Below are 24,397 nucleotides of genomic sequence, written 5' to 3' on the forward strand. Positions count from 1 at the left end.
GGTGTCGTTTTTGTTGTTGGCACCTTAATTTATCTAGATTCTTGTTGTGGCGGACCTTGTTACTTGTCGTTCTTACTATTGAGTTAATTAATGTTACGTTGTATGAGTCCATAAAGGTCTGGTTGAATGCAGTAGGCCAGTTGTTAGTCCAGATTGATTTTTTATTTCTGCAGGTCACATGGTTCTTTATATTTCGACTCAATTTATCGTGAAAATTATATTTTCGTAAAAAAATGCAAAGGTAAGTTATATAACTTACCCTTTTTTTTCAGTCCGGAGCATTAGAGGAAAGCCGTGCCAGACTTTGGGAGTGATAGTGTTTGTTCACACGTTTTCTGCACCGACTTCTACGATAAAATTGTTTTATTCAACACAAAACCCCTGAATCAGATATATAAAACTAAATTCAAAAGTTATATCGTAGCTAGATCTATATAATATACGCAGTCTACGTTTTCTGTATCTAGCTGATACAGCTGCAAGCTAATTATGTAGCACATGCGTATAAACAATTGCTCGCTTTATGGGAAGAGCTGTTTGTTTGCCAAGTGGTTAGTATTCGATTCGTAATCTGAGGGTCGAAGGTTCGAATCCATATAACACCAAACATATTCACCTTTTCAACCGTAGGGGCGTTATTAATGTCCGGTGAAAGAATAGCACAAGAGTTGGCGGTGGGTTAGTGATGATTTGTTTTGGAATTTCGCACAAAGCTACTCGAGGGCTATCTGTGCTAGCCGTCCCTAATTTAGCAGTGTAAGACTAGAGGGAAGGCAGCTAGTCATCACTACCCACCGTCAACTCTTTTACCAACGAATAGTGGGATTGACCGTCACATTATAACGCCCCCACGGCTGGGAGGGCGAGCATGTTTGGCGCGACCCTCAGATTACGAGGGTTAGTGATAACTAACTGCTAAATTAGGGATAACTATCGTAGAATCTTATTTTGTTTTGGGGAAATGAGATTTTATGTTATTTTTTAATAGAATTAGAAAACCAAATTAACTTATTTTTTATTGTCTATAGTATTTTACTCACTTTTTCCATGTAGTTGTTTCTAAAATAATATTCTATCCAGCAAGTTTTCATTCAGAATATATATATAGGCATTGACTTTGTGAAAATGGCTTTAAATAATATTATTGACTTTTTAATTTTCATAATAATATCTATTGGCAATGTAGCAGTTTAGATGTGATTAATGAACATTTTTTACAGAGATTCATAAAGTTCATAGTTCGTAAACATTTCTGTGGCTGTTTAAAACTCACTTGAATATATCCATCTAAAGATATTAGTTTGTTAAAACTTAAAAAAAAAACAAAAAAAAACTTAAACAAAAATGATGCACTAACTTAAAAGATCACAAGATACAAGCTATAATGTAGGATGATAAAATGTACCATCTAAAGATATATTCTAATACCTTTATAAAAATTGAAGTTAAATAGTTTATCTATTTATCATATAATCTGAATTACATTTCCCATTTCACTGGTTTAATATAACTGCAGATAAAGCTTTTTTATTTGTGATTTTACTTTAAGTTAAGAAAAACGTTATTTTTTATATGGACACATTATCACAACATTGTTTTCCATCAATCATCTGCAAGCCTTCTAAAATGTCTGTATTTTCGACGTCATTGTATTAATGTGTCGTTCTATACTCTCAACATTCATTAATTATAAAGAAAACTTCCAACAGTCTTCTGCTTTAACTCTCTTTACTATAAAAACTAAACAATCATGAAATATTAACTCACAAAATAAGTAATTAATGCTACCTACGCTGAAAAATATTTTATATCATTACAATTAAAAAGTTTCATTACAAAGTGGTTTCAAGTAGGAATTTTGATATACATTTAATATTTAAATTACATTTTAATTCTATATGTGTCGAAATGTTTACAACTGAATACCACTATGGCCATTCAAGAAAGTGTGTTCTCACTTGACCAAGTCGCATCTCCCGTTTACTATAAGCCATCCCAGGACAAAGAGCAGTGAGGACGTTTTCACACGTTTTTACTGGGTACGGGTTAGTGTTGGTCATGTATGGGTCATTTCAGTGAAACGAAAATGGATTCAGTGTAATTATCAAACTTTAGCAACCGCACCTTTACTTTTCTCATGAGAACTTTTAACATTAGCAAGGACTCTTTACCGGTATTTACAAAATTCACTAATCTCCATAATGTAAACTTCCCTGTGACCAATGGATCTTCAAAAATGATTAATAACAACTTTCACATTTGAACCAATAAATAAAAAATGTGTACTTGAGAGTGATCGAAACGTCACACCTGTTCTAAAACATCTCTTACATAATGTAAAATCTGTAACTTGTAATATAGAATAATTGTTAAATTGAAGGCATTACTTATGTTGCAAGGCAATAGTATTACACGTACTATAATTTCAACAAAAGAAGCTAGTAGTTTTATTTACCAACAAAATGATACAGCGAAGGAACATTACAGGTAATTAGAAACATGAACTTAAAACGAGAAAACCTGTAAAACTACAACCCAATGGAGCTGGCTATACTTACAAGAAAACGATTTAATTAAGATTACCATAGTCTGGTATGACAGTGTTAACTAATGAAGAACAGTACATATTTACACTATATCCTCGTATTGTTTCCTCGAGACAACAGTGCTGCAAAGTAGCATAATCTAGCATAAATACAGTAACGAACAGTTTTATGATCCAGAACAGTAATAATATCACAGACTTCTTCTGTACAATGTACAAAACTTAAAATTAGTTTGCTCTGGATGAACAAATGTAATTTACACAACAAGTCATAATTTAGACTTTGTTATATTACAGTTACGTTTTCCCGTAAAGCCAAACGAAGATTTTACCATTTTTGAGACACAATTCACACATTTTTCTTCCATAGGACCAACTTTCTTCAGAGTTCATAAAAAAAACAAAATGTCACACACGTAGTTAACATGAAGCAACAACATTGTTACCCAAGTTCCCTGTAACAACTCTCTAAACATAAAAACTCCATATAAAGTGACGTGTATTAGTTTATTTTCAGATACATTTGAATTAGAGGTAAATATTGTGAGAGTTCAACACCGAGTAAAAGATTCAGTATATGAAACCGACATCACAAAATACACGTTACTTTTCACAAGACATATGGAGATTATTCAGTTGTGCTCAATAACTTGAAATTTAACAAGCAGGAGAGTTCATAAAATTACAGCTGCTAACATCTGATAGGTGAGTCTTATATTACAAGAGAGTGTATTATAGAAACATTTAACTGGTAAGCTAAGCTAGAGGTCGTGATCAACTTCCCTGTTGAAAGTTTTTAATTGTCATTCGTAGTTTAATATAGATCAAAGTCCTTTCGGAGATATGTATGTCAAAAAAGCGTGGGCATGATTTATAAGAGTTACAAATTCAAGTCTTTGTCCTCAGACGTCTGAAAATTGACTGATCTCGTTCTCGTTAAGGTTGTCACAGTCCCCATAATGGCAGCTGCAGAAATCAGCAATTCTTTCACAAGCTTCTTGCATTTGTTCTTCTGGAACAGTCAACACGATCCTCATGAAGTCCGGGTAGTTAAAGCACTGAGCATAAAAAGAAACATATTTTTATATTATATATATATTCTTAATCAGTAATTTGTGGGAACTGAATAGTAAATGTTACAAATCCAGACAGTTCATTTACACAAACTACCAAATACCACCTAACTAGACACTACCTAACACACATTCTTTTTATGAATGAATTAACAAAAATGAGCTGGAGACTATAAATATCAAATCCATTACATTCTGAGGATGAACAAAGTAAATGGTGACTAATGGTTTAAACCTTTCGAAATTTCTGGTTTTATACGAGTTATCCTTTAGCTCTTAATATAAGGTTTTTTTGTTGGAACAAACTACTGATTTAATCATTTAGTTGTATTTTATTTTATTAATTGGGGTTGTTTTTAAAATTTTATTAACTTTTATTTATTTTCTTATTCATCTTATCTCCTAGTGACAGTTTTACGTTTACCAACTTACAATGCTGAAATCCGAGGTTTGATTCACCACTGTAGAGAGGGCAGATTCCCCCTATGTAATTTTGATATAAAATAAGCAACCATCCTAATTCATCCTAGACATAATTTATAGGTTTTCTCTAAAGCTCTTCTAACATCATCTTCGAATGAAGCAATTATTATGATAATTTTTTTTAGTATAACCTAATAATCGTATTGATTAGAATATACCACGAATCACTTCATGAAACTCTTCTCATTAATTCGAAAGACAAGGAGTGAACATATGAAGTATCCTGTAAACTTTAAAATTAATTACAAGTAATTTTGTTTTATTAAAGGAAACCCATATTTAGGGCTTTACAAAGTTCACTGAAGTTTTCTAAGCGCAAGCTATACCACTAATCAAATTAACCAATGAGAAAGATCGTTCTTATACGTTGATATTCGAGCTTAGACAACGTAAAAGATTGTAGACAACTTTTGCCAAATTTAATATTTACTTAGAGACAAACATAAATATAATTTATTCCAATGTTCCACTGATCTCACTTCGGAAGAAAGCAAGCTCGTTATATGTATCGAGAGAGATGCCACCTTAACCAATGAAAAACCTCGTTCTATACGTAGACAATTTCATTTGAAAACTTAATAATAAAACACACAGACTAAATCTATATCGAGTCTTTATAATTAAATGAAAAAAAAATGTCTGGTATTATTTCAAAACACGCCACCTACCGTTCCAGGAAGACAAAACACAGATTGCTCACTAACCATGCGTTCCACAAACTCGAGATCACTTGTAAATTCCCCAAACCGATCCATATCAATGCCCACCTGTAATTACAAAACAAAATAATATAAACAGTAATGTCACAGGTTAATCAATATATATGGAGGATAAGATATATAAAACATTATTTCTGACCTTCGTTTAATTATATTTCTTTGACGTTTTTAAGCTAAAGTTTGGAAGAAGGGTTCCCTGCCTTTTGACTTGTGCTGGTGTTATAATGTAATATCAATAACACTATTCGTTGACAAAAAACTAGACCAATAGTTAGTTGTGGTTGATGTTAACTAGCTATCTTCTCTCTAGTCAATCATTGCTAAATTAAGGGGGGCTAACGTAGGTAGTCCTCGTAGAGATTTGCACGAAATTCAGAACAAATAAAATCAATTATAAAGTTCTTTCCAAACTATGCATTATTAACACTAAACAAGTTCATATGATGCTTGTGTTTGTGTCTTCGCTATGATTTCAGTTACCACAATGATTTCATTTAAATACCACACACGATGTAATGCTTGATAGAAATGTTTTCTTCTTTTTTAAATAAACTACAACAAGTATCATGGTAAACTCTAAATTGTATGTTCAAAATAAATATTATATTCTAATTATATAATGATGACTATTTCCTTCCTCTCTTTTCCTTTTTGTCCAAAGTATACACTTATGTTTCTTCATAATATTTAGAAAACGTTTTCGAGAATTGCCGCTTGGATCTATAAATTTGTCACGATTGGTTTCGAATGTTATTATCACGTAACAGTTAACTTCTTTCCTCACGAAAGGTTTTCAAGTTATTTTCTTACACATGAGTACCATGAAAGACTTTAAGAAATGTTAGTCTTGAACCAATGAGTCTTGGTGGTATGAAACTTACCATCATGTACATTGCTCCAGCTGGCATAATGGGGTTCAGGCCAGGGACCTGAGAAAGGATTGTGTACGACAATTCAGCATTTCTCTGCAGAAGAAGAAAAGGAAAATTTTATTGTGTTTTTTATATAAGTTACTGCACAGGATTTTTAATATATTTAATGTTAACATAAAAATATGTTAGTCTGATTTATTCTGTGTTTCTTACGTAATAAGTAATTCATCAACAGTACAGAAAGTACAGGATTTACAAATAACAACAATGGAGTTTAATTTATCTTGTATTTTCATATGATAAATAATTCATCAATAAAACAAAATGATTTGAGTTTACGAAGTCTGCAAGTTAGAGATCAAACAATCAGTAAAAGTACAATAAAATGTTGTCCGGTGTTTTTGTATGTTTAGGTTAATTTCGAATTGTGGTATTTTGCGTCATGTTACTAGATGTTTGCCCGAATATTATTACATCATAATATCCTGCAATGAATGAAACTTTCTACGCTTTAATTGTTGTTGTTTTTTTTGTAAATTTGTAAAGATATAAGCAAACAGATCTTGACAGCGTATTTTTCAATTTAGAGGACAGAGTAGACAACGAAAGATGAACTTTGATTGAAAGAGACGATGATTTATAGCACTAGATACAACTGTGTAAAGAACAGTTGTACATACCTTTTAACTGTCTCACATTATTTTACAACCAAGTGAACTGTGTTCTCTTTGTTTATTATTGAAATTTATCACGAACAAATCACAGACACCTGCATAATTCGATCTATGTATATATGAAAACCTGACATTAGTGATCCCACAAGAATCTTCGAGGATAAACGATAATAGAAAAGAAGTAAACATGAAAGTTTGGTAAACAACAAGAGAGAGTAGAGTGTAAGCAGAGAAGAGTGTAATAAAAAACTGAAAGAATAAAAAAAGAACAAAAGAGAAAAGACTGAAAATATAGAAAAATAAGAATAAAAATTGAAAAAGAGGAAAAGAAGAGACTAGAAATACAGAATGAGAGAGTGGATAAAAACACTGAGATTATTAAGATCACTCAACAAAAAGATGAACGACCCAACCTACCCAAATTTAATGAACAGAAAAACGACATGGATGACTTCCTGATTCACCCAAAGTCAGAAATAGGACAAAAGCGACTCAACAGTCTGTCTTAGCTCAATTCTAATAGCAAAAGAACTTTCAGTGTTTGCAGGCATCACGCCAAATTATGTTATCGATTATGACAAGTCAAAACTGGGCTTGTTGAAATGTTAAGAACGTACTTATGAAGATTTTCATCGGAAGTTCAGAGAAGTCAAACCACACACAACAGTAACTGTTTTTCAGTTTCTGGTGCATTTTCGGCAATATTTAACAAAATGGACTGACATATAATAAACTGAAAGTAGTTTTCTATTACAAGCAAATCTACTAATACGGACAGGGTACTATCACACGCTTCATGATATTTTAGTGTTCCTAAAGGACAGTGTACTGAAAAAGATGTAAAAGTTGGCAAAACAGTATATGGAAGCACATGGAAGGAGCATAACTATCAAATTCAAGAATAATTACAGTCGAAATTGGACTGGGTCACCACAAGCAACGTACTACCAAAAGTAATAAGAACTCGAAATGGAGAACAAAGGTTCATACTCCATACTACATGGAAACCGTGGAGTCATGTGTATGAAAGACACCGACCTACGACTTGGAAACTGGTAACATACCAGACAGTAGAAGTTTGGAGAAAGTAAAGCACAAGACAAAGTAGAAAACTGGAAGGGAGTGCTGTACCAGATATATCGAGGCACTTCTACTGGGGAAGTTACAACATAATACTGAACTTAGGTCATAAAGAGTCGATTGTCAAAGAACACCTTGAAATAAAAAATATAGTAGATAGAACCACCAACACACATCTGTTAGCCAGGTATCATTCGAAATACGATCACATTGTGCAGAAAGCAATAAAATGGACTACAGGGTGAAATAGGGTGGAAAGACAAAGATCTATCACACCGAACTGTTTAAGAAGTTCTTTTAGAGGAAAAACGTCCCGATGGGTGCAATTATTGAGGCGCAAAAGACCATTTAGGTTTGGTTGTCATAAATTCAAAAACATAAGGTAGTGCCTTTGCCATAGAACATGAAAACCTATTAGATTTAAGTTTATTATGTTGAGATGAGATGTACAAAGATGTCAACACCAATGAAGAACTCATTAGCAATAACAAGAAATAGCTACAATATTTACAGTGCAATTATACAGGCATCGTATAACACGAACAATACGAGATCGAGACCACGACTAAGGATGGAATCGAGGCGAAACCCTACCAAATATACTACGCAGTGAGTGATCTGATCAAACAGGAAGTCGTGGTGATGTTAAAAACTGAAATCACTGCGCCTTCGAAGTCAACCTACTGTTCATTAGTCATAACCATTCAGAAGAGGGATGTATCAAACCACGTCTACACAGTAAATATTTTTTTTCTGGAAGAGATGTTTATTTTCAGATAAACATGAATGTTTTAATTTAAACATAGAACGAGTATTAAATTTAGTTATTTTTGGAAGTGATAGTTTATCACAGGTTTGTTTATGTAACTATGCAAATCATATGTTGCGTAGCACAGTTGTAGTAAGCCGGCAAATGTTGTACTATTCCATCATATCACAATAGCCTTCTAAGTTTTTCTCTAGTATTCTTACATCATAATATCTGGAAAGTCCTAGGCCTTAGTTGAACTATTTATAATCATGTGAAAAATATAATAAAAAAATCTAGACTGTGTGCTTGTAAGTTTAGCCATAAAGACCGTGTAGTGGCACTTTTTGTTAATTGAAATTATTGGAGATTACATTGTAACAACAGAGTAAAGAAGGATAGTTTGTCTTGTCAGTTTGGTACTACAGTAACTGTACCAGCGTATGTGGACTTTGACGAGAAGAGAGGATTATTTAAAGTTCTAGATACAACTGTTATAATTAAGTCTGTAACAAACATTCATATATACATTTGGCATGTCTTAAAATATCATTTTCAAATATGTGAACTGTGTGCTCTTTGTTTAATATTGGAATTTATTACTAGAAAGTCACAGACTCCTACTGTAAAGAATTTGTCCCACAGATACTTAAAAACTTGATAAATATTAATCACACTAATTAATTCATTTTGACTGATGGCAAACAAATAATTCACTTTCTGTTTAGTTGCTTCACTTTAAGCTCAAAATTACATAACATATTATCTGTGGTATTCATGCCATGGGGACTGAAACCTTGATGCAATATCGTTATGAGGCCCAAAACTTACTGTTAAAACACATTATTATATATTTATTCTTCATTGAGTTATCCTACATCAAATCTTCAAAAGGGTACATTACTTAAAAAGCCATTAATGATTTTTATTAGTTTTATATACAAAACTTATTATGGTATTGCTTACAATATCCAAGAATATTCTATTAATATACATTGTTTATAAACTGAATAATAGTCAAATGTACGGTTTCACACAGTAGAATGATAACAGTATCATCATATATTCAAATATCACTGTCTAATGTGTTTTCTAATAACATATCCACATCGTACTATCTGCTGTGTTCTTCAAGTGTAATCAAACACCTGATTTTTAACGTTGTAAATCAATAGACTTACTTCTGTCCCAGCTGAAGCTGCGTCTTACGATATAAAATATAATTTTATATAATTGTAATTTTATTATTACTTGAACTATCACGTAACCATTTTCTACACTAAATCATGCATTCCTACATTGTACTCATTATGTCAACTTCACCCTTCCATACAATAGATTTATACATACAGCTTACCCTAACACACTCCACAGTTCCGTTGTAAAATCGTTGAGATGTTTCCTTCAGTATTGTAGGAAGCGCCCCCTGGATTAATGTACACGGTCCCATGATCTTCTGACTAAGTGACTGTAAACCTTTTCTTATCTGTAATAGCAAAGTGTTGCTAATATATTAATTGTTATTAATGTAAATATTTTAAGAATGAAACATGTAAAACAACAATGTACATAAGTTACATATAAAAGATAACCACCACCAGCGAAAAAAAACGGAATTCCAAATAAATGATTGTAAAGAGATACTTGGATGTCAAATTTCTCTAATAAAACGCACAGCGTGTGGCTAGAGTACATTGTGTTGATGTGACTGTTTCTTTGTTTTTTGGCAGAAAATTACAAGCGAGATATCTGTACTTTGTACCCCACATGGTATCACAACTAAATTTTAGTCATAAAAGTCCATAAACATTTCCTTGGCCCATTAGTGCAGATTTCACGAATGCATCAAATAACAGAGGAGACAAATTGCAAAATTATTCCCAAACACAAATTGATCAATTTTTAGTTCATATCTTCACTATGTAATGTCAGAACGACATTTCGATGCCTAAATAATTTAACGTTTAGTGGGTATGTGACTACAATACAGATTAAATATAACATTTCAGTGTTCGTACTTCAGCACAAAGCTGCACAAAGGAGTATCTATGCTGTTCTCACAACGCGATTTATAGCATTAAAAGCTCACAGCCTTCTATGTTTACAGATTCATAACATTAATTAAGTTAATTTTGGAATCTTTAATTATCTCTGTTTCGTTCGTTGCTTTTATCACTGCTACCAAAGTATGGATTGAAAATCGTATCAAAACCTGTCCAACTAGAATCATGGTATCATCTCGGGTATCGAAAGTCAGTTCTAAGATTATAAGCACAGAGACAAATGTTGTGCCACTGAGGAATATGTCAGTATAAACATATGCGTGATAGCTATAACTTTTACAAAATTTAAAATTTCAAATACAGATTTACAAAATGAAATTATTTCTTTACCTTTTTAAACCACTGCTTTTCTAATATTAAATACGCACCGCCATCTATTGGGTTCAATATGGTTTAACTGGCTTTCTATGATATTTAAGTACGTTAAGGACATGTTTGCTATTTATAGAAACAATTCTCTCTATATTTATCAAAACATCAAAGGCGGATAATCTCAGACGAGTTATATAGGCTGGAAAAATCTTGTAGCAATTTTATGAGCCGTCTAGGGTCTAGCCTCGCTGACGTGATCAGGTAGGTTGGTAGGTAGTAGACTAAACAGTTGCCGTTTTAGAAAATTTTCAATTACCATAACAGAAATGTTAGCCACCTTTTTAACATGTTACTAGTGTTTAAATGCACAGTGTATATCGTAACCAATACTTTAAATGGTCGGTTTTCGATAAAGAATTCCATATGGTGATTTTTCAGAGTGCTAGTTATTTGGAATACGTATCGATCCCTACTATTAAGTACTACCATACATAACAGTGAAGAAATAGGAAACTGAGAAGAATTGTGTACATATCGGTAATGATAATAACAATTGTTTATCAATGCAGGTAGAGAAAAAATAATTCATTTAAATTAGCAACAACACTTCATTATACTGATGAAACATGAAAACATATAAGAGAAATGGTAGCGAACTGAATAAAAACTTTCAAACATTTGCGAATACTTAAGCAGTTACTATATGTCAAATGTTTCAATAATTAACGAAAATATGTATCAGGTCATCCCTTAAATAATGTCTGATTTTTTCTTCAGAAAAAAGAAGATTTCAAACGCTTTTAATGTTATTTAATCAATAATGCATGTTTTATTATTATTAATTACATCATTTCAACGATTCACAAGCTTCTGAATGCCACTTCTGTAAAATTCTTGGAGTTTGGAGGAAAACAATGTAGAGAGGGTAGTTTTGACATGTGTTCCAAGCTCTTTTCTACCAAGATAGTTTTGCAAACTTCGGAATAGATGATAATCAGATGGGGCAAGGTCTGGAAAATAAGGAGAATGTGTAAGGTTTTCTCAGTCTAGCTCTTCAGTCTTTGCAGATGTGATCCTTGCTGTATGGGGCCATGCATTATCCTGGTGTAACACAACACCTTTACGATTGATCAAAGCAGGCATGTTTTCTTTCAATACAACATTCAAGTGCTCTAACTGTTGACAATAGAAGTCTGATGTAATCGTTACATTGAGTGGCAGCAACTCAAAGTGGATAACACCAACAATATCCCACCAAACGTTTAACAAGACTTTACATGGTTTGGAGGGCCCATTGAGGCTGTGCCTTAGCCAGTTTACCTGAGCCATTGTCTGCAGCGCATAAAATTTTTATAAAACATCCATTTTTCATCTCCAGTCACTAAGCTGTCCAAAAAAAAGGTGAGTTACGTTCACGAAAGTGTAGAGAAGTGGAAATGCCCATTCGTGCTCTAAGGTTGGCTTCTGTCAAATCACCATCGACGTTTTCTTTCATTGAGAGACTCCGCACCATAAACGCCTTGAATGTTTCGTGTAGTTTCTGTTGTAGTTCTGTCTTTTTTAAACTCCTAAAATATTATATACCTGATGTGCTTCTCAGAAACAACTATCTTCATATGGAATTATTTGATTAATAATCTGGAAAAGTGGAGTTGGGTGAGTTTCCTTTATTTGTCTGAACATTTTTATATACGTCCTGCTACATATTTTAGTTATTAAAGCCTTTTACAAAGGTAGAAATCTTGATGCACTTTCTCCATTAAATTTTCGAACATTAGTTATGAGAAGATCTGACACATTTTGTTCAAACGCAGACAATATATGAATATATGCTACAACAAATTATGTTTTGTAATACAGAGAATACATAGGAAAGACAATTACATTCTAATGCTTGCTCAACACAGAATCAGAGTAGAATGTTCCACGTTAAGAGTTACGAAAGTGACACACCTACAACTGTTACAGTGCATGGGTGAGGTATGGGTTTATCCTCAACAGAGTGACTCCATTATAGCAGAAAAAAATAGAGAGAAAAATTTATGTTAGAGAATGTAATCGGAAATTTGAAGTGAAATTAATGTCAAGAGAAGGGACGAGAAATATAAGTAAATAGACTGTCAATTTACCAACTCTAACTGCAACCGATCATTACAGACGTTTGGTTGTGGTTCTGGAAAAACCAGGAAGATTTACAAATTGTCCAATAAGGTGTCAAGAATTCTTTGCATGTGGATGTGAATACTATCTGCACATTCACAAGCATACTAAAGAAATTAGTATAAACTTCATGCTTGAATTAAAAGTACGTTTCTCTGAAGCTGAGAAAAATGTGTTAAGAATACTGTCAGTTTCCTTGTGAATAATTAAGAGTTTTATCCACGTTGTAGTTCTTCTGAAAGATAAAAGTTGAGTTCTCTATGAATGTCTGTTTTATGGAAGTTGGAGAGAGTTTGTTCGAGAAATGTGGAAGTCACTGCGAGAATGCTTTATTTCTTTTCGTGAAAAAAACACACAATAGGCTATTTGTTCTCTGTATACTAGAGAGAACCAAACCTCAGATTTTAACATTGTTTGTTTGAAAGTTAAGCACAAAGCTACACAATGGCCTATTTGTGCTTTGCCCAAAACGGGTATCGAAACCGACTTTATAACACCGCAAGTCTACAGACATATCTATGTGCCACTAGGAGGCTTTTAGCATTGTAAGTTCATAACTTACTGGTGAATCCCATGTTAATAATATGCAGAATGTTACATGATAAAGCCATTTTTATGGTACAAGTAAATCAAAACAATAATTAAGTAATTTTGAAAATAATTACATGAGAAATATTTATAAAAAATACGTACACGAGGCCCAAAAATATCTTTTCTGTCGTGAATGGTTATCCATCCTAATCTCCACCCAGGAACAAGAAACCTAAACAGAAACAAGTTTAAGTACCTTTGTCTTTTAAATATTTACACGTAGTTTTGGATGTACCGGAACTTAAACAATCTAATGATTGAACCACAACATACTAAATTTCTTTATTCATAAATATAAATCTGAATAATTACAGCATTCACTGTTATTACTGGAACTTAAGTAACAGCACAAAAATCATTCTAGTTTTAGCTCAAAATTATAACATCGACCTAATAAACAACCTAATAAGTAAAACAATAAAACATTAAATCAAAGAGCAAATCTATAAAAGTAACTGAATGAAAATATTTATTTTAATAATAAAAAAGCTTTTAAATATTAAGTTTTACAAACAGATACGCAAACATTAAGAATAAAAATGTAATTAAAACATAAAAGTTACAAAAATGCCACACCTCTCTCATGTGAAAATTAACTGTTCCAAAGTGCAGCGATGAACACTGTGACTGAATGTAATTGAACTGATCAGATATTGCCTTTAAAAGTTCAGGTTCCTTTCTAAATACCATAATAATCGAGCTCTAATTACTTTCTTTAAAAGTTTGCCAATAATGGGTGATTCTGGTCCTGATTCCACAGGTTAATATACCATATGACAAGTATATAGAAATAAATGTTGTTGATAGCCAAGAATTACTGGGGAGCATACACATCTTAAAACATGATTTTTACTCACACATTATTATTTTCAAAATGATACACATTGTGTTGTACGGAACTTAGCAACCTGCCCTAAATGTTATGTCCTTGGACTCATACGGCTAGAAACCAGGTTTCGATACCCGTGGCTGGCAGAGCACGGATAGCACCATTGTGTAGTGTTGTGCTTAATTCCAAACACAAAACGAAGCAACCAATCAGTGCACGTGCAACAACCGAAATGCACATGTATATGAATGAGAAAGATATTCCTGTTGAAAGTTTAAAACTTCCATTCGTTGCGGAGAAATGTTTGTGGATCAGTATCATTTAAATTGTTCAATATTTTTCAATTTATTAAAATACTGATAAAGGCAAAAGACAAAGTTCTCATGAAAATAATAATAATAATACAGAAATTAGTATTACCAAAAATTGTGTGTATGTGATTTTTCTAATAAGAAAGCCACATCACGCTATCTGATGTGTCCACCAGGGGGAGTTGATCCCTAATTTTAGCATTGTAAATCTGTAGACCTTTAAACAGCTATTTAGTTTCATACTTGTGTCACATTTAAATCATGATTGTTTGCATACAATAAGCATTGAAAAGCAATTAAACCCACTTTCAATGACACTATAAACGCAAGAGGTATATTACTTATTGCTTCAAAATATCGGTAGTTATGCCAAAGAAATAAACTAATTGCAAAAGTTTAAACAATCAGAATCATACAGCTTTCACAGAGTCGGTAGTCATCTGATGTTGTGGTTAACAGGAAGTCAGATGGTTTTGTTTTGACTCAGGTTAATACATCTCTACGCCCATGTAATTAAGACTGTTTAGATGAATGGAAATGTATCGCTCAATATTTCAGAAAGAGCATTCGGTTACTTTTAAGTGCAGCTAATTAAGGAGATCATACCTAAAACTACTTTCAGCACTGACAACAATTTGCATGGGTTTTAACCACACTTACACTAAAGAAGTTGCAATAGGAATTATGCCTGGTCCATGTCGTTGATGTCATAGTGTTTGGCTGAATATTTAAGTTTGGTGCTAAAACTATTAGCATGGTACTCTATAACATAAAAATGGAAGGCTATCAGATGAAACAATGGAAATATGTGTTGTCAAAGTTGTCTGTCATATGTGTGGCCAATTTCTTCCAAGACTGCTACATAAACATCTGCTCTATTACTAAAGGTGATACTTAAAATCAACAATGAAATGTAAAGAAACATTCCAGTCCCTAAAGCTCCAGTGTCGGTATAACCACAGAAGAACTGTGAGTTCTTTTTTAATACTGATGCCATCACCAGTACAACTGGATCAACCTTATCACAGTTGTAAAACAGAATGGGATGTGTAACAAGATATGTTAATCATACGCTAATAGCTCCTAAATGCAGATATTTCATTGAAATATGGTTACAATTGTTCTTTTCATCAAACACTATCTGTATTATACAAACTTCATAATTTATGTGTACCATTCATTGGAGAAGTAGCTCTTGAAACTTAAAATCCAAAAGAAATAACTATACAATGTTAAAGAAGTAATATTTTGTCATATGGTATTATCTGTGTTTGTAATGCACAGATGCCAACTGACTGTCCTCCCTCTGGTAAGACCCTCTTTATTCATAGACTGTCATAACTCTGGACATCATGCATAAGACAAAGCCATTTTTCCAATAATGACATGAAACATATGGTAGAAAATTCTATTGGTCATTCGATGCGATGATTAATACTTCAAGAGCTCTTATGGGCAAACAGTATATAATCTAGATTCGCTGTCATGAGAATTACAATGGGCACATAGTAAATATAAGTACAATGTAAATTTTACAAGTTAATGCTGTATGTTACTGATCAACACTATGATTTACTGAGTAGGCCAGGAATATGAGGTCAAAATTCTGTACAAGATAAGTTAAATGAGTAAGACCCTGGAGAAAATGTTCAAAATAACTCTGGTGATTGGTATGCTGGTTGTGACCTCATTATCCTCAAAACAGGGTTTAAATGCCAGAGTAGAAACTACAACATGCATTGATTGTAAATAGTATTTTACTGTAAGATGTTTTCACTATACTGCATGAATGAAAACTGAATTTTACAAAGTTATGAGGTTTTATTGATTACAAGATCAAATGTAATTAAAGAGGATATTTGTCCCTTTCTTTCCAGGTTATACAGAAATTTCATTTAGCCAATAGTGGCTCAGTTCTTACACATTTAAAATGGGTGATGTCAGTGCGTGCAGTGCAAAAAATGTCATTAATTTTTATGACTGAAGATAATTACTAAAAGTTCATTGCAGCCCTCACTTTCCCAACTATAGAGCGATTTTCTAAGAGAAAATATCACTATTTAAATATGTATCGTTACTACGTTTAAGGGTGTTCATAAACCTCATCCATGTACAGTAAATATGTTGTATTCCTTCTGAGTACAAAATTTTAATGATGTTGTAATAAATAAAACAGGACTGGTCCATGGTATATTTCATTTGCCTGTATTTAATTTTTTCCTGATTAGAACTGTAGTAATTGGATAGAGTTACAAATTGTGAAATGTTACTAACGAACCAATAAAAGACCTTGACTTGTCTGATTGTTTATTGATTTATACAGTAGTGACAACAGTAACATTAAACCTGGATAAAATAATATTTAGCTGAAAAAATTAATAAGCCAAATTCTGCTAGTGATTATTTATTCTGTGATGGCAAGAAAATTCAAACAAAACATCCCACAATCAGTGATGACGAGAAACCCACTTGTTGAGAAATTTTATGCAAAAACGGCTCGTTTGGGCTGAGAAAACACTTTTACATAGAAGAGCGAACAACGTTTCGACCTTCTTCGGTCATCGTCAGGTTTACAAAGAAAGAGATAACTGACCGGAAGCTGACCACATGTTTGAAAGGGGTTGTGTAACTGTGTGTCGTAATGTAGAGGACGGTATTAGATATTTGAATATATAATTTTATTTATTTTATTATATTAATATAGGTATAAAGGCGTTCCTTTATATTGGTTTATTTTGGGTTTAAGTTGTTGTATAAGTAAGGCTTCTTTAATTTTGCGTTTGTTTATGTTTGTTTCTTTATTTAGTATTTGAGTGTTTTCTATGGTTATGTTGTGTTTATTTGACTTGCAGTGTTCGAAAACGTGTGAAGGTGACTTTTTATGTTCTTTGAATCTGGTTTCCATTTTTCTACTTGTTTCTCCAATATAGAAGTCGTGGCAGTTATTACATTGTATTTTATAAATAATGTTGGTGTGGTGTTTGTCAGTGTAGTTTTTACATAGTATAGACCTCAGTTTTGTGCCGGGTTTTTTGAATAAATTTGGTATTAATTGGAATGTCATATTTTGTTGCTAGTTTTTGCCAAATGTTGGTTATTTGTTTGCTGATGTCAGGAATATATGGTATACAGCAGTATATGGTTTCGTGGTTTTTTGATTCGTGAGCTGTATTTACTTTAGTTGGTTGATTTTGCTTTCTGTCTAGGTGGGTGCGTATAATGTTTTCTACGGTTTGTGGAGGAAACTTATTGATGTTGGTGAAGTATTGTTTTATTTTGTCTAATTCATCGTTAATTTTATCTGGTGAGCATAGTTTTATGGCTGTGTTTATTTGGTTTCTTAGTATGTTGAGTTTTTGTTTTGTTTCATGTGCTGAGTCCCAAGGAATGTATAGTCCAGTATGGGTGATTTTTCGGTGGATTTCTGTTTGAAATTGTGTATCAGTTCTTGTAATTTTGAGGTTAAAAAATGATATTTGATTGTTTTCTTCCTGTTCATATGTGAAGTTGATGTTGGGATGTATAGAGTTAATGTGATTGAAAAAAATAAGTATGTGTTCTGTAGATTTGAATCCCGCAACCGTGTCATCTACATATCTGTACCAGTATAGTGGTGGATGTAATGCTGTGTTAAGTGCTTGTGTTTCAACTTGTGTCATAAAAATATTGGCTAGAACTGGTGATACTGGGTTGCCCATGCTTAGGCCATTTGTTTGTATATAGTTTTGGTTGTTGAACATGAAGTTTGTCTTTATCGTGGTGAATTCTATGAGGGTTGCTAATTGGTTACTGGGAATGTCTATAGTTGGGTTAGGGTCTCGGATATAGAGTTCTAAGGCTATCTTGCAGGCTTCAGTGGTTGGAACTTCTGTAAAGAGGGATATAACATCGAAACTGGCCATTAAGGCTTTATGATTAAGTTGATTCAGATTAGACTTGAAATTAAAAGAGTCTTTGATAAATGAGCTGGCTGATGTTACATATTTGGAGAATGCCCATGCTATGTATTTACCAAGGTTGTAATTAAACGATTCATATGTGGACATTATTGGTCGTAATGGACAATTTGGTTTATGAGGTTTGGGGATGCAGTATATTTGCGGTGTGCGTGAGTCGGTTTTACGTAGGTAGGAATAAAGTGTTTGTGAAATTGTGTTGGCTTTTTTCATTTGTAGTAGTAATTTGTTCAGTTGCGTCTCGTGTGTCTTTGTTGGATTTGTGTGTATTAGTTTAAATTTGTTCGTGTCTGATAGGATGTTCTTCATTTTTTGGATGTATTCATATTTATATTTATATTTATATAAATATAATTTATATATATAATTATGATAATTATTATATTAATTATAATTATAATAATTATATTATTATATATAAATATATAATTTATATATTTATATTTTCCAGAAACACCTAAAAACAACATCTTAAACGATTTTTTCAAAGAATTTTCTCACAAAACCATCAACATAATTTCACAAAACAGAAAACTGAAAAACAACCTTACAAAAGAGACATTAATTGAAAAAACCTAAAACAAGACAAAAACATAAAAATTCTAAAAGCAGATAAAGGTAACGCTATAGTCATAATGAACACGAATGAATACATCCAAAAAATGAATAACATCCTATCAGACACGAACAAATTTAAACTAATACACACAAATCCAACAAAGACCAATAATGTCCACATATGAATCGTTTAATTACCACCTTGGTAAATACATAGCATGGGCATTCTCCAAATATGTAACATCAGCCAGCTCATTTATCAAAGACTCTTTTAATTTCAAGTCTAATCTGAATCAACTTAATCATAAAGCCTTAATGGCCAGTTTCGATGTTATATCCCTCTTTACAGAAGTTCCAACCACTGAAGCCTGCAAGATAGCCTTAGAACTCTATATCCGAGACCCTAACCCAACTATAGACATTCCCAGTAACCAATTAGCAACCCTCATAGAATTCACCACGATAAAGACAAACTTCATGTTCAACAACCAAAACTATATACAAACAAATGGCCTAAGCATGGGCAACCCAGTATCACCAGTTCTAGCCAATATTTTTATGACACAAGTTGAAACACAAGCACTTAACACAGCATTACATCCACCACTATACTGGTACAGATATGTAGATGACACGGTTGCGGGATTCAAATCTACAGAACACATACTTATTTTTTTCAATCACATTAACTCTATACATCCCAACATCAACTTCACATATGAACAGGAAGAAAACAATCAAATATCATTTTTTAACCTCAAAATTACAAGAACTGATACACAATTTCAAACAGAAATCCACCGAAAAATCACCCATACTGGACTATACATTCCTTGGGACTCAGCACATGAAACAAAACAAAAACTCAACATACTAAGAAACCAAATAAACACAGCCATAAAACTATGCTCACCAGATAAAATTAACGATGAATTAGACAAAATAAAACAATACTTCACCAACATCAATAAGTTTCCTCCACAAACCGTAGAAAACATTATACGCACCCACCTAGACAGAAAGCAAAATCAACCAACTAAAGTAAATACAGCTCACGAATCAAAAAACCACGAAACCATATACTGCTGTATACCATATATTCCTGACATCAGCAAACAAATAACCAACATTTGGCAAAAACTAGCAACAAAATATGACATTCCAATTAATACCAAATTTATTCAAAAACCCGGCACAAAACTGAGGTCTATACTATGTAAAAACTACACTGACAAACACCACACCAACATTATTTATAAAATACAATGTAATAACTGCCACGACTTCTATATTGGAGAAACAAGTAGAAAAATGGAAACCAGATTCAAAGAACATAAAAAGTCACCTTCACACGTTTTCGAACACTGCAAGTCAAATAAACACAACATAACCATAGAAAACACTCAAATACTAAATAAAGAAACAAACATAAACAAACGCAAAATTAAAGAAGCCTTACTTATACAACAACTTAAACCCAAAATAAACCAATATAAAGGAACGCCTTTATACCTATATTAATATAATAAAATAAATAAAATTATATATTCAAACATCTAATACCGTCCTCTACATTACGACACACAGTTACACAACCCCTTTCAAACATGTGGTCAGCTTCCGGTCAGTTACCTCTTTCTTTGTGAACCTGACGATGACCGAAGAAGGTCGAAACGTTGTTCGCTCTTCTATGTAAAAGTGTTTTCTCAGCCCAAACGAGCCGTTTTTGCATATAAAAAACATCCCACAACATAAATAAACAAGATTGAGTCAATTTTTTGGAGAATAATATAAATTAAAATAGTTATATAATCTGCTGGTTTGTTATCTCTAGTTGCTGTTAAGAGTAGAGCCATAAAACGTGAAAAATGAACTTTCACAAACAGAACAAAACAAAACTTTTTACAGCATAAAAACTCGAAAACACAAACAATAAAATCCTGAACAAAATAAACATTCAGCAAACAAAATTCTACACAACAAACACAGAAAAAATAATACTATATACAACACAAAAACACTAACAACACACATAGAGAACAAAAATGTATATATCATAATAACTCCCACACCAAGAAGAAGAAGAATTGTGTACATAACAATAAAAGTCAAGCAACAAACGTGTAAATCACCTTTTTAATGTGCACACAATGGACGCCGGGGTCAGGATCATTGACATTTCTCTTCTCCTTAACTATGTCCACGAAAGCATTGCCCCAGGGTCATGTTTTAAGCTTTAAAAAGTAGGAAAAGCAGAAAGAACAAAATCGCCGAAGAATAAAATGTTAATACTATTATATACTAACATGTCGTATTAAGTTAATTATTTACATGAAGTGCAGGTATTATTTATCACTGAAAGCACTAATATCAACTGCCAATACAATCAGTGGCACAACAGATTGTGTGCGGACTAACGACGCTAAAATCGGGGTTTCTAAACTCGTGGCGTGAAGAGCACAGACAGACAGACAATCGTGTGTCTTTGTGCTTAATCACAAATAAACAAACGAAAAGCAAACCAACACATAAACTGTTCCCCAGTAATACAGTGGTAACTTTACGGATTAACGCTAAACTCCGGAGTGGTGGACACAGTAGATACTGTGTCTTTTCTCTAAATCTATATTTCAGGAAAAAAGAAGTAATGGTCAGTGTGTCTTATGTTTTCTTATTTAAACCTTTGAGCTGTAAGATGTGCGAGCTAAATCATTGAGTAACAACGTGTTCACTTTGTAAGTGTATAAAAGCTGTTGAATGAAACAAATAGATAATCCCAAAACAGTTGATTCACAACTAACCAATCAAGATGGTGTTTAACATACAGAACAAAATCTTCTTACCTTTTTGTCAAACCGCTGCAGGAAAGAACAGGCACTTCAGTTGACAGAGAAGCAATGGAGTGGTAGTTGTACCCTGGAAACACCTGAAAAGTACGTTTATTGAGTCCTGAGTAGGAACACCTGTTACAGAACGAACATATGAAAACATGATGTTGCCAAAAAAAAAATGTACAAGGTGAGATCAAGTTAAGTGTGGTTAAAAGTTATTACTTCAGGTTCACCATACTGAGCTTAAGCAAAACGTAATTTAATATGAAGTGTAAATTCGGAAACTTCATTAATTTAACAATGCTCTGTTTAATAGTAGTAACTCTTACGCCTAAGTCAAGGCTAGTAATGTTTTCTCATGTATGCATTTCGATGCCGAAGCCACATATTCTAACACTGAGCTGCAGTGTTAGGGAATCACTCTTGTGTTGTTAACTGTTACACGACTATGTTGCTACCTTTGTATTTATTGTCATTTGTCTTACACATCATTGATTCATGAAAGTATATGCAACTGCTTACTTACAGTTGATTTTGAGACCAGTGGTGGGTAGGAAGTATTTCCTACTTAGGGAATTTGATTATTTATATCGATGTGCAAAATTGTCCATTCAGTTGAAACTATACATCATACTCACATATGTTACCTTACAGTAATTTGTTAGGCCTCGGTATACTGATCATTCCACTCTACACTGGATTTACTCGCTGCGTGATTACGTTCATTTTAGCAGCTCAGGCATGAAAGGTGTTAGTACATTTGTTAAAATGTAAAGGGAAAAGAAACTGTACAAAGAGTCATGATATGATAATTATGAATGTTTCATAATATTGCACAGCTATGGGACGCATTTATTTCCTCATGTATTGTCCCCACCGTCAACTGAGATAGAAAAGAAATCACACGTTTACACCTCTTCTGGTACTAAAACAAGTACTTTAAAATGTGATTTAAAACCATTGTAAACATAATTTTTTTAGAGATTGTCGATCAAGTACCAATGTAGGGTATTACAAACCTAACATCGTACGTGATGGCAAAAGCGGAGTGTAACAAACCACATACACTTTATTTAGACAAATTATTGCACTTACGTATTAAAAATGTTTGACAAACAACACTAACTTCGAACTTCAATAGATTCAAAAGTTAGACTTTGAAGAAATTAAGCTTTTTTTTTTTTTTACGTTACGAGTTTAGAAACAATTTATAAAAAAGCAGGTCGTAATTCTGATAACTTACAAAATGTTCATAAATCTCATCCGCAATTATAGGAACGAAGTTTCTGGCAGCGACATCTAGGATTGCTTGTATATGGTTTTGTGAAAACACTGATCCACAAGGGTTAGATGGATTATTCACGATGACTGCAGCAGTATTATCGTCAACCTGGTCTTCAAGATCTGCTAGATCCACTTCCCAATTCTGCTCAGGCTGAATGGAAAAAAATGTTAGTAGTTCGGTAAAAATAAATATATTAAAACAAAAATTGATAATATCCATCAATTTATTGATACACGTCACATATAACGTTATATAGGATATTAAAATTATTGTTAATAAATATTTCACGTTACTGATTCTATTTATATTTCAGTTTTATTTAGTTTTACCCTTTAAAAAGCAACCATGTAGAACCAAATTAATCAGTATATAAAATTACACCAGATATCTGAAACCAATTAAAAACGAAGTAGATAATTAATTTATTACCAAAGTTTGTTTATTCTCATACCCATGGATGAACAATAAGTTTACAGAATAACAAACCGATAATCCGCTAAAATCGATTTCCTACGGTAGGCAGAGTGCAGATAGTCTATTGTATAGCTTTAAGCTGAAGCAAACAAATTTTGGAAAGTGTCAAAAGGTGTATAATTATTACGTTTCTAGTTAATGAAGCCATTTGTTTCATTTAAAGCAATTATTGTAAGCTAATGAAATACTTATTTTCAACAGAACTGTTTTTAATTTCTAGTTAGTGTCAGCACTTGTAATGCAATGTTTTATCAAACAAGAAAAAAAAATATTGTTTCTCAGAATGTTCGATAGGGGTTGTCTTAAATTGGTGAACCTTTAATATCACTTATTTTAATATGTATTTTTATACCAATATAGTTCTTTCAACATTATAAAATTTTAAACACGTTCGGACACAATAAAGGTAAAACATGAGATTCTGAAATCCTAAAAACATTAGTGAATGAATAATAACAAAACTTACTTGTTGCCCTACTTATGCATAAATAATTTCGTTGCGTAATAACTCATATTTCAAAGCTTACCAAAAGGTTGTAGTATTTAACTTCTATCCCAGCTGATTCTGCCAGTGTACGATAAAGAGGAAACCCAGGCCTGGGGACGAGGATATTTTGACCAGGATTGGCCAACACAGTGATACACATTTCCAATGCATGAGAACATCCACTGTTTAGGATAACATCCTATAAAATAGAGAGGAAAACATTTGGTAATATTATTTATTTTCTTTTTATATTACACCATCGTAAAAAAAACAAGAACGAGAAACGAAACAAAATCAAACAGAAAACATCACATGAAACAAACTGATATGATCCTGAAATAGTTAT

General features: G+C 32.7%; 1 protein-coding gene across 2 annotated transcripts in view; it reads right to left on the reverse strand.

Moving 5' to 3' along the window:
* Nucleotides 1-2,423: 2,423 nt before the first annotated feature.
* Nucleotides 2,424-24,397, reverse strand: part of LOC143239767 (tyrosine aminotransferase-like) — a 38,820-nt gene continuing 16,846 nt past the window's right edge. For both annotated transcript variants that reach the window (XM_076481249.1, XM_076481248.1), the window contains exons 6-13: nt 24,092-24,250; nt 23,049-23,240; nt 21,818-21,900; nt 13,423-13,492; nt 9,552-9,680; nt 5,702-5,785; nt 4,770-4,868; nt 2,424-3,603 (exon numbers count right to left, since the gene is read on the reverse strand). In XM_076481249.1, the coding sequence (XP_076337364.1) occupies nt 3,448-3,603; nt 4,770-4,868; nt 5,702-5,785; nt 9,552-9,680; nt 13,423-13,492; nt 21,818-21,900; nt 23,049-23,240; nt 24,092-24,250 (972 nt within the window). In that variant the 3' untranslated portion in view covers nt 2,424-3,447. The remainder of the gene's footprint in view (nt 3,604-4,769; nt 4,869-5,701; nt 5,786-9,551; nt 9,681-13,422; nt 13,493-21,817; nt 21,901-23,048; nt 23,241-24,091; nt 24,251-24,397) is intronic.

The sequence above is a fragment of the Tachypleus tridentatus genome, chromosome 13, assembly GCF_004210375.1.
Source record: "Tachypleus tridentatus isolate NWPU-2018 chromosome 13, ASM421037v1, whole genome shotgun sequence".
In the NCBI taxonomy this organism is placed as follows: Eukaryota; Metazoa; Arthropoda; class Merostomata; order Xiphosura; family Limulidae; genus Tachypleus; species Tachypleus tridentatus.